This window comes from Balaenoptera physalus (assembly GCF_965194825.1).
Source record: "Balaenoptera physalus genome assembly, chromosome: 12".
NCBI classification, from domain to species: domain Eukaryota; kingdom Metazoa; phylum Chordata; class Mammalia; order Artiodactyla; family Balaenopteridae; genus Balaenoptera; species Balaenoptera physalus.
Window position 1 is genome coordinate 67,889,132 of NC_138897.1, and position 11,554 is coordinate 67,900,685.

The 11,554-nt window shown below is 50.6% G+C and overlaps 1 protein-coding gene across 4 annotated transcripts in view; it reads left to right on the plus strand.

Annotated features, from left to right (window-relative positions):
* The window catches only part of GNAL (G protein subunit alpha L), a gene marked incomplete at its 3' end in the record, with an annotated part of 92,527 nt that overhangs the window by 77,466 nt on the left and 3,507 nt on the right, over window positions 1-11,554 (plus strand). For 2 of the 4 annotated variants that reach the window (XM_082416446.1, XM_082416449.1), the window contains 7 exons: window positions 6,798-6,852; window positions 7,633-7,706; window positions 8,138-8,196; window positions 8,462-8,582; window positions 9,297-9,427; window positions 10,658-10,725; window positions 11,201-11,347. In XM_082416446.1, the coding sequence (XP_082272572.1) occupies window positions 6,798-6,852; window positions 7,633-7,706; window positions 8,138-8,196; window positions 8,462-8,582; window positions 9,297-9,427; window positions 10,658-10,725; window positions 11,201-11,347 (655 nt within the window). Of the gene's footprint in view, window positions 1-6,797; window positions 6,853-7,632; window positions 7,707-8,137; window positions 8,197-8,461; window positions 8,583-9,296; window positions 9,428-10,657; window positions 10,726-11,200; window positions 11,348-11,554 lie in introns of those variants that run through there. The other 2 variants (XM_082416447.1, XM_082416448.1) reach the window with 2 other exon arrangements.

Consider the following 11,554-nt stretch of genomic DNA (forward strand, 5'->3'; position numbering starts at 1 on the left):
GAAAACATCATTACAACTTAAATAACAGCTTGCTGTTGATCATTTGGTAAATTGAGGACCCTTTTATAGCGCAGATAATTCCCAACAAAACTAATATATTTTGTGAGATTAAACAATGCTTATATATGCTTGAACTTTCTTAAAATATGTTCATTTCAAACTACATGAATGTACATTTTTATGAAACATAAATATTTTCAAAAGCATACCAGGCCCATGAATTATTTCCTCAGTTCTGCAGTTGATGAAATGCTGGAATATGAACCACAGAAGTTTGTCAAATAAATCACTTTAAACTGCATGTTATTGCATACAGAGTGTACATCCTGTTTACAAAGCTATTTAAGGAAAAAGAACTCTGGAGGTTGATTTGGTTCAGAAAGCATAGTATTTTTCCAGACTCACCTTTAGCACCTGAATTTCTGTTTGCATGCACATTTCTAGAAGCCCAAGTTGCTATTTCTTTACTGTAATAGTTTCTTCATGGCAACAAGGTTCTTCCTCATACTGAAACTTGCCTAGGCTAAAGAGAGAATTTCCAGAAGGATCCAGCTCAAACATACCAAGGAAATGGTTCATCTTCCGTGCAACTACTAGTATAATTTTTGCTCTTATTTCTCCTTTGTATTTTTCTGCCTTCAAATTGTTTCCAAATGGATTTAGAATAAACTTTTAAGTTTACTTTAGGAACTATTTAGTTTATTTCAGTTCAGATGATAACTGCACTATTGGAGACCTTTCTTACTACAGTTGCTTCTTCCTGAAGGAGCCTTAATGTGTGTGTGCCTTTCAGGTGAGGGTGCCGTGTGCCCACCCTGCTGTCTTCGATTTGGAAAGGTGCCACCTAAAGTAAGCACCCATCTGACAACCTTATTCACTGAACGTGGTCTCAGGGTCAGCCAGACAACCTCACCTCATTGAGCAGAAGTGAGGCACCTCATATTCTAGATTTCCTCCTCGGCAACAGGCATGACACCCTCTTGGAGGCGTTTCCGTAGCCAAAATCCAAAGCTCAGGACCTCGGGTGCTGCTGGCAAAAAGCTGCAAGCCTGTGGTCATTGAACAAACTGATGAGCAGGCCCCCATCTCTTTTTTTTTTTTTCTTTTAATCAACTGGCTGGAATGAGACAGTGCCTGCCTGGTGTACCGAGGTTTGTTTTCCTACAACCAGACAGTAGGTTCCATGTGGGGCAGGACCAGTGCATCTCAGTCATGGTTCCTGGGCATCAGGTGGTATACCCAGCTCAGTAGGTGTGAATGCAGATCTCCCTTGGGTGCTGTCACTCGTGACCATGCCCAGAGCTCCCCGGTGACAGCATCACAGTGGGTGCGGGAGCCTCAGCAGAGCCCGGATGTACCCTCAGGACCACCCTGTCCTCCTCCTCCATCGTGTTTCTCCAGATGGAGATATTTGCTCCTGCTCTTCAGGGTTTGTACATCCTCCATCCCTCCTGAACGGTGTCAGGACAAACAGTTCAGCAGTGTTTGTTGAGAACAACTGAATACAGTAAAAGATTTAGACTGAGGTGTGTCAGATGCTGGCTGTCTGGGGCTTCTTTCTAGAAATAAAGACATGCTTCTGCCTTAAACGGTCCTCAGTGGAGTTAGGTAGATAAGGCACAAGCAAAAAGAGGAAAATACACCAGTGTACACAGGTGCGACAGAGTCATCAAGATGAGTAATGTCAGTGCTCTTTACGCACCGTGTGTTTTATACCTCAACTTATACGAGGGGGGAAATCACGATGTAAGGTGTGTTCCGAGCTAATCAAATCATGAAACAAACTACATGGAGGAGGATGGGATTATAGTGTCCTAAAACTGGTTTCTTTTTTCTTTTTTTGTTTTTTTAAGCAGCACTGGCTTATGACACATAAGTTTCATGTTTACAACATTCTACTTCTGTGCACACTACAGCAAGCTTGCCACCAAAAATTTCATTTCCAGCCATCACCTCACAGTCGATCCCCTTCACCCATTTCCCCCTCCCCCTGCCTCTCCCCCTCTGGTAACCACTACTCTGTTCTCTGTATCTACGTGTTTGTTTTTATTTGGTTTGGCTTGTTCATTTATTTTGGGGCTTTGTTTGATTGCTTTTTATAGTCCATGCATGAGTGAAATCATACTGTATTTTCTTTCACCATCTGCCTTACTTCACTTAGCATAATACCCTCAAGGTCCATCTGTGTTGTCACAAATGGCAAGATTTCCTTCTTTTTGTGGTTGAATAATATTCCTTTGTATGTGTGTGTGTATGTGTATATATATATATCATATCTTCTTTATCCATTCATCTGTTGATGGACAGTTAAGGTTGTTTTCATATCTCGGCTATCGTAAGTAATCCTGCTATGAACACTGGGGTGCAGATATTTTCTGGAATTAGTGTTTTTATTTTCTTTGGATGAATACCCAGGAGTGGAATTGCGGGTTCATAAGTGGTTGTTCTATTTTTAATTTTTTGAGGAGTATCCATACTGTTTTCCACAGTGGCTGCACCAATTTACATTCCCATCAACAGTGTATAAGGGCTCCCTTTTCTCCACATCCTCGCCAACACTTGTTATTTCTTGCCTTTGGTAACAGCCATCCTAACAGGTGTGAGGTGATATGTCATTGTGGTTTTTGTTTGCATTTCTCTGATGGTTAGCAGTGGTGAGCATCTTTTCATGTGCCTGTTGGCCACCTGTGCATCTTCTTTGGAAAAATGTCTCTTCAGCACTTCTGCCCATTTTTAAATCATGTTGTTTGTTTTTTTGTTATTGAGTCATGTGAGTTCTTTATATAGTGTGGATATTAACCCCTTATCAGACATACGATTTACAAATACCTTCTCCCATTTGGTAGGTTGTCTTCTTGTTTTGTTGCTGGTTTCCTTTGCTATGCAGAGTCTTTTTAGCTTGATGCAGTCCCATTTGTTTATTTTTGCTTTTGTTTCCCTTGCCTGAGGAGACATATCTAGAAAGATACCGCTAGGACCAATGTCAAGGAGCATACTGCCTATGTTTTCTTCTAGGAATTCTATGGTTTCAGGTCTTGCATTCAAGTCTTTAATCCATTTTGAGTTTGATTTTTATGTAGGGTGTGAGGTAGTGGTCCAGTGTGATTATTTTCCATGTAGCTGTCCAGCTTTCCCAACACCAGTTATGGAAGAGACCATCCTTTCTCCACTATATGTTCTTTGCTCCTTTGTCATAAATCAGTTGTCCATATGTGTGTGGGTTTGTTTCTGGGCTCTCAATTCTGTTCCATAGAATTGGCTTCTTAGAAGAGGTTGGGTTCAATCTGAGGCTTCAAAGAAAAAAAAGTGGGGATTACACAAAGGTCTGAAAAGCCAAAACCTATGTGGAGATTTGACTGGAGTGGACGGTTTGACACCAAGAAGAACAAAGAAGAGATGGGACGCATTGCGAAGGGCTCGGAGGCCAGATTCAGCGTGGACTTCACTCTGAGGGCGAGAACAGGATGTGAGTCATTGGGTATGCCATCCAGGTGACGGGAGAGGACAGGCCAGGGCAGGGGAGGAAAAGGCATGATGCTTCTCAGACATCCAAGGGCACGTGGGTCACTCATCCACGCAGGCTCTGGCTCAGCCGCAATCCCGATGCCCGGGCTCTGGTCTGAGGACCACCTCTGACGTGGCCTGGATCTCAGCCCTGCTGCACGTTAGATCAGGCTGGTGCTCTGTCACTACTGCTAACATTTTCCTCCAGTATTTTTTACATCAAGTAAATAAGCGTCATGAAGTGAATTTCGGTAAGACACTGAGAAAAGGGTTTTACTTGTGTCGATTTAAAAAAATGCACAACATGAGAGTTGCGAGTTGTTTTATTTGGGGCAAAATGAGGAGTACAGCCCGGGAGACAGCATCCCAGATAGCTCTGAGAAACTGCTCCAAAGAGGCAGAGGGGGAGGTCAGTATATATGTGATTTTGGTGAAGGGGGAATACATGCAACTGAGCACATACTATTTTGCAGAAGGTTTCTGCTAGTCACGAGGAGCAGTTGTCACCATGAAGGATTTTAGTGCTTTTCTAGATATGAACAGATACAAGAATTGGGCTCATAAAATTGGCTTCTGAAAACATCTAACTCTCTGAAGACCTGTTCTGCCAGTTTTTCCCAGAGCACAGAGTGCCTTATTTTAGCTCTCTACCTGAACTCCTTTCAGGGGGTGTTGAAAGTCAGCAGCTGCAGCAGCACAAGAGTTAATCCTTGTAGAGGTAGATGGCAAATGCCAATGGAAAATGCCAATTTGTAGTTGACACTTGGCTTGACACAGCTCTGACTTGCTGCATTTTTCATAGAAGAAATCATTTTAAGTACATTTTAATTAAAGGTCGTTGGTGCTTTTCCTGAGATCCAGTTGTTCAAAGGCATCTAACAGGATAGCTTCATCTTTTCACCATCCCCCCTCAACCCCCGCCCCCGGCCCACAAGAACCCTGCAGTTTTGAGTTACTGGGGTGGCAGACAGAGGAGAAATGAACAGTGAATTGCTGTTTCGTGCCAATGTCGAGCAGAGGGGGATCCCAGTGGCCAAAATAAAATCACTTCTGTAAACACAAATATCCTCAGCTGTAGTAGGAAACAGTGAAGAGAAATCAAAGTAAATTGCTTTTTATCTGCTTTTCTTAAAGTGACCATAAGGGTGGGGGCGGGGGGGTGACATTTCTTTTTAATATTTATTTACTTATTTATTTGGCTGCACCGGGTCTTAGTTGCGGCATGTGGGCTCTAGTTCCCCAACCAGGGATCGAACCCAGGCCCCTGCATTGGGAGCATGGAGTCTTAACCACTGGACCACTGGGGAAGTCCGGGGGGCGACTTTCTATAATTGTATTTTGTTATTGTCCTGTGACTCTTTATCTAGTGGAAGTGAATGGTCTACAAGTGGAATTCTTAGATCTTGTTAATTTTTCGGCATAACAGGCAGTGGCGTATTTAGGGAGACAACCTTTTAAATTTTAGTCATACAAAATTCTGTGCATGATTTGGAAAATCCTTTTAAAACTCCTCTCTCTACATATTATCTTAAGAGCCCCGTTTTGAAGAAGTCCTACTACAACATGCGGGAAATACACCAATTGAACCAAAGATTAAGTCAAAAGTCTGGCAGAAATCAACTGCTAGTCTTTACTCCTTAAAGAGGCTCTCAAATGTCCGGGGAAACATTCACATCCGGGGAATTTTCACATTTTACTTCCATTGCACAAACTTGAAATCCATGAACTCAGAGGACTATTCACCATCAGTAACAATTCAGAAGATGCTCTGGGAAATGTTCACTGATGCCAGTCAGGTCTCAGGTGGTTAAGTACCAGAGCTGGAAGGAACCCTGGACACCCACCCCGGGCTCAGGGGTGGGGACAGATGGTATATGTTTCCTTTGTCGCAGTCAGGAAGTGGTCAGGAAGGTACTCCCACCGCGTCCTTGGGAAGGCGGTCTCTGATCTTTCAACAACTTCTGATGTCTTTTTTGTTAACCACACTTCATTGTTTCTACTTATACCCGTTATTACCATCTGAATAGATTCACCCACCCCCTCCACCCTGTCTGCATCCTGTTTGAAATCGGGTGCCTCCTACCCTCTAACCAGAGCTGAAGGTTTCATATTTGGTTTGATTTTCAGTTCCTTCCAGCCCTTTCGATCGGAGATGATCAGTGTCTGTATCACCTTCTCATATTAGATGTCCCTGCCAAGAGGACAGACCACTTCTGCTTCAAATTATTACATCCATACACGGGGAAGGGGGGCGGCTCATCTCCCCACCGGAGCCCCCAGGTTTCTGGGCTATAGTCCAGAGCCCCTCCCCACCTCGGCAGACACCTCTTCCACTTCATCACACACTCAGGTCTTCTTGCCCCTTTCCTTTCCTGCTAGACAGTCGGGGTGGACTTTGAGTTGCCCTCCACTCCACCAAATGCAAGGCCGGCAAGGACTGGGCCAGACGGCACTGTGGTTTTCAAACCAACTCAGCTCTCAGGGGTCCCCTCCTGTGGCTCCTCCAGGGTCTTCTGCACTCCCCCCTCCTCCTGTGAGCAGCTCAAGGGCCTGCAGTGCTGGCTGGGGAGGGGGGGCTGTGCGGAGGTGGGGAGGTGCTCCCCCCTCACTGTGCAGAAGCTCACGGCACACAGGCTGGGAGGAAGGCCCATCATGACTTTACTCCAGATACGGAACAGTGGACCCCGAGCTGTCCAGGCAGGGACTCCGGCCGAGTCCCCCTGATCCAGGTCACATCCACTCTCCCCAGGGCCGGAGCCCCACCTCAGCCACAGGGACCCCCCCACCAGGAGAGCCCGGGGCACTCAGAGCCCCGCCCGCTCCTCACACGCTCTGCTGTCCCCACCCCTCGGGAAGTGGTCCTTTGCTCACTGGTTAACCAGCGCTGTGTCTTCCTGTGTCAGTTGCAGGCTGGGCCTCACAGCCCCCTGCTCACTTCATCCCACAAATACGCAGGGGCTGGGCTGCCCCACAGGCGCTGGGGAAACCCGGCCAACAAGCCAGATCTGCCCTGTGGGTCCCACATTTGGAGGGAGAGACAGACGATAAACAGAAAGATAAATACATGTAAAACCTGTCAAGGGAGGGCAGAGGCCTGGACCCCCGCTCCCCCATGACAGATCAGGACCCTCAGGACACTGACCTGCCGGGGAGACACGTGTCCAGGAAGAACGCGGGAACCTGCTGGCCCGTGGCTGCCCCGTCCCCCTGGGCTCGTGCGGGCCCTGCACACCTGCCCCTCAGCCCAGAGGCGGCCCCAGAGCGGCCCCAAGCACGTCTGGCTTTCTTTTCAGCTTCCTGGAGAGAATTGACAGCGTCAGCCTGGTGGACTACACGCCCACGGACCAGGTAGGTGGGGTTGGGCCGCGACCACCGCCCGACCGCCCGAACGGGGGGACACTGGAGGGTCTCTGTACCCTCGGGGCCCAGCCGTGCCCCTCCGGGAGGCTCCCTGCGCCCCCCACCCCCTGAGGTCTGAGCTCCTGGTTGTCCCCTGGAGTCCATCCCTCTACGAGGCCGACCCTGGGAGCTCAGTTACCCTGGCCTTGAGCCTGCCCCTCGAGTCTGTCCTCACACTTCTCATCGGGCTCAGAGGGGCCACCGCCCTCCACTTCCAGAGTCACTGTGGTGGCCAATTTACATCCTAATGGATCTGGTAACCAGGAAAGAAACCCTGACACCTGACAGGCCAAAAGAGGTGTCAGCCTTGTGAAACTGTACGGCTTTCTCATCCCCTTGGGAACACATCATCTTCTACCTTCGAGACTAAAACTGTGAGAGGAGAGAGAGTGAGTCTGACCTGGAGCGGCAGCTGGTGGGACGGGCGCCTCTCCCCAGACACTGGCGGGCTGTTGGGGACATGGTGTCAGTAGGGAAGACTCAGGAGTGATTACAGGAAGCTCCTGAAGGAAAAAAAAGCAGAGCCATCAAGTCTCCAAGAACAAACCAGTACATTAACTGTGACTTTCTCTGGGGAGTGAGACCGAGAGCATTTGTCTCAGTTTTTAAGTCCTGTTTCTTTTCCGATGGAGGGAATTGCTGTTTGGGACACTCGCAGCCTATGGCTGCCCCGGGCTCTCCTCCTGAGGACAGGGGTCACTTGTTTGCTTCTCTCTTCTCTGCCCCCAGGACCTACTCAGGTGCAGAGTTCTGACGTCAGGGATTTTCGAGACACGATTCCAAGTGGACAAAGTCAACTTCCAGTAAGCATGTGGGCAGGACCCTCCCGCGGGGCCCCCAGGCCGGGGGTCGGGGAAGCGGCCTGGACATCGGGCGATCCCGGGCCTGCAGTGCTGCAAACCCGCGTGTGTGCCCGCAAGCGCAGGTGTCAGTGCAGGGAAGGGAGGCACTCGAGCCCGGTGGCCTCAGGCAGGTGCAGAGGAGGAGGACGCAGGCAACAGGCTGCCCAGGGGGAGAGAGGGCCAAGCGGCCACTGATCACAGGGCTAAGGGCCGGGCTCAGAGAAATACCGGGGTGTGGACACTCACCTGGGCCAGACTGGGGAGGGCCCGCTGGGCCCGTCTGCGAGGTCACCTGGGGAGCAGAGCCACGGGCCAGGTGGAGGGGGAGAGCAAAGGACGGATGTCCTCCCGCCCCCGGCTAACGGCACCCCCCAACCCGTGTTCTCCCCCAGCATGTTTGACGTCGGAGGCCAGAGGGACGAGAGAAGAAAATGGATCCAGTGCTTCAACGGTGATTTCTCCCTCTCTCAAGAAAATGGGGACAAACCCACACTCCCTCCTGCTGCTGTGTTTCAGTAGCTTTCAATCCACTCACCTATCAAGTGCCTTAACCATGAGTCCCATGAATACAGAAGTTAAGCATCCTGGGGTCACACTGTCTCTGCTAGTTTGGGGGCCCCGGGTCAATGCTGCGATCACAAGGGAGCTCTCCCCGGACATGGGTGGCCGTAACTGCTCTAAATAACCAAGGTGCCTCCCCCACTCCTCCCACCCAGACGTCACCGCCATCATCTACGTGGCCGCCTGCAGCAGCTACAACATGGTGATCCGGGAAGATAACAATACCAACCGCCTGCGGGAGTCCCTGGACCTTTTCGAGAGCATCTGGAACAACAGGTGACAAGACAGTAAACTCGGTCTCCCGCTGGGTTTAAAAATGCCTCTCAGCTTGCTTTCATCTTTGTTCTCCGATGCAGTCCTTCCTTGTGATAAATCTTCTAAAACCATAAGAAGCCTCTTTCAGTCCATTTACTGTAGAGACTTACTTAAGATGGGGGTGTGAAGCTGATGGGACTTTGTCAGGAAAATCCAGATCTCTATTTTGTTTGGTTTTTAAAATGCAGAAAGCGCCCATTTAAAACATCCGCTCATGACTCGATGACCCCCGAGCCCCTCCCTCGACTTGTCAGCAAAGTGACAGGTCCCCACCCAGACCCTCAACACCCAGCTCCTCGCCCAAGAGCCGCAGATGCCCTGCGTGACCATCTATTCTGTTTCTGTTGTTGTGACAGCTTTAACTTCTCCCGCTTTTCTGACCCTTTACTAGTAAATTACACCACACAAATCCAAGCATATTTATTCCTGACGTGAACCTTGGCTTTGGTGCCAGTACAGCCCTGTGGAGCTGAATCCTCCTCCTGAGAGTTTATCCTCATGAGGGAGTCCTGTGTGCAGATGGAGTGGGGGCTGAGGTTCCAGGGCATCAAATAATCCCAAGCCCGGCACCTCGTCCGGAGGGCAGCACGTTGTCCTCTCCATGGATAACGCCTGCGACAGACATGCCTGCTCAGGCAGTGGACCCACACCTGTGTGTTTCCTGCTCCTTTCCAGGTGGTTACGGACCATTTCCATCATCTTGTTCTTGAACAAACAGGATATGCTGGCAGAAAAAGTCTTGGCAGGGAAATCAAAAATTGAAGACTATTTCCCAGAGTATGCAAATTATACTGTTCCTGAAGACGGTAAGATTCCAAAACAAGTATCTTGCGATTAAGGGAAAGAATTGTTCTTTCAATAGCCCTGTAACTGTAATTCCTACGGTTCTGATGAATCTAGGAAACAGTTAATTTAGATCAATCTTCTTGACTCCTGCCCCACCCTTAGCTTCTAGAGTATTAAAATGTCCTTAGGGTCCCATTTGTAAAATTTTCAGAGTTCAACTTGGTTCACCCTGAGCAGGAGGAAGGGCAGCTTGACGTGAATGCGGGGTTTGCAGGGAAGCTCTGCCTCCCGGGGCCCCGTGTCGGTCGGTCCGCCTGGACCTGCCTGCTGACCCCGCACAGTGACTGACGGGGAAGTCGCTGCCTGAGCCACTCTGGCCAGGCCCGCAGGGACAGGGCAGCAGTGACCTCTGTCCCGAGCCGCCCGCCGCCGACCACCGTGTTGAGGCCTGTGTCCCCAGCGATGACTTTGGCCACAGCATGGTGACTTCATCGGGTGACCAGCCGTCCCGGGAGGCTGTGAGGCTCCTGGGACGTGGGAATTTCAGTGCTGAAGCCGGGAAGGTCCCGTCTGGCAAACCTGGAGGAGTCAGGACCCATTTCCAGTGGCTGCTCTTAGGTTTTGAGTTTCCTGGGCCACCAGAGTCTCCAAGGAGGGATTTGCTTATGGCAAAATAATCCCACTCCTCAAGGTTTAATCCCAAACTGGATAAAGCAGGATGAAGGGGGCTTTCCCAGAAACTTCAGTTAGAAGCTAAGAAACCTATCGCGGTCTTTGCACCAACCTCAGCCAGCCTGGCAGGGTGCTTCCTGGGCCCGGGTAGCAGCCGCCGTCTGGGAGCTCCCCAGCCCCCATGCCACCCACCCCACAGCAGCCAGGCCTGCTCTGACCTTTCCTGGGAACCAGCCCCTCGCTCCCCTTACCCTGTGTGGTCAGCATTTTTCCTGGGAAAAGTCTCAGGATGAGCTGGCAGCCCTCCCTGCAGGATGGTTCACCAGGTGCAGGCGACTGGGGGCCGGCTCACCAGTCAGTGAGACGCTTCATCTGACTTGAGTAGAAGCTGTTCACCCGGCACCAAACACAAACCACTGTTGAAGTCAAAATGACCTGGGAGGAGGAGAGAGACGAAGGTCACGTTTCAGTCTTTGGCTGCATGGCCCGTGTGCTTCCGTGCTCTGTGTGCACAGCCTCCATCCAGCTGTATCTGTGTGTCATGTCACTTAAATAAAATTCCCTTTGATTTTCTACAGCGACACCAGATGCGGGAGAAGATCCCAAAGTCACAAGAGCTAAGTTCTTCATCCGGGATCTGTTCTTGGTGAGCATTTTCCTTGCCCTTTGCTGTCCTGCCACCTTAGGGTGACCCTGCTCTTTGCACTTAAGTCTCTCACGAGCTCATTTAATCTCCCCCAAACAATGAGGGATGGGAAGGTGTCGTTCCCTCATCTCATAGCTGAGCACACGGAGGCTCAGAGAGGTCAGACTTCTGACCTCAGGTCACACAGCTTCCCAGCAGGAACGGGCAGGGTACAGGCCCCGGGGCGGCACTGAGATGGCCGACCCCGCTTGCGTGTTGCCTTTCAGTGGGATGTGGGGTGTGGCCTCTCCTCAGCTCAAGGGTCACGTGGAAACGGACCTGCTCAGGTTCAGACGTTCCCTTTTTGAAAAAACTCTGTATTTTGAGATGATTTCAAACTCACATAAAAAGTGAGATCTGGGGGGCTCAGCCCTGACACAGACACCCCCGCCCCCCGCCCTCGGTCCTCCGGAGCTGACAGGCTGCGTCTCCGCAGCGCATCAGCACGGCAACGGGCGACGGCAAGCACTACTGCTACCCGCACTTCACGTGTGCCGTGGACACGGAGAACATCCGACGCGTCTTCAACGACTGCAGGGACATCATCCAGCGGATGCACCTGAAGCAGTACGAGCTCCTGTGAGCCCCTCAACCCCGCCCCGCGTCCCAGGGCCGCCCGGCACAGAGCAGCGAGTCCCCGTCCATTGTGCGGGCTCTCGTGACCGCTGGGCCCCCGGCCACCTCTGCCCCCACCTCCCCGCCCCGGTCTGTGTGGGGGTGGGGGGGCCCCGACTCGTGGAGAACTTGGCAGATGGGGAGACGCACTGGCCCAAGCGCGACCGGGCATCAC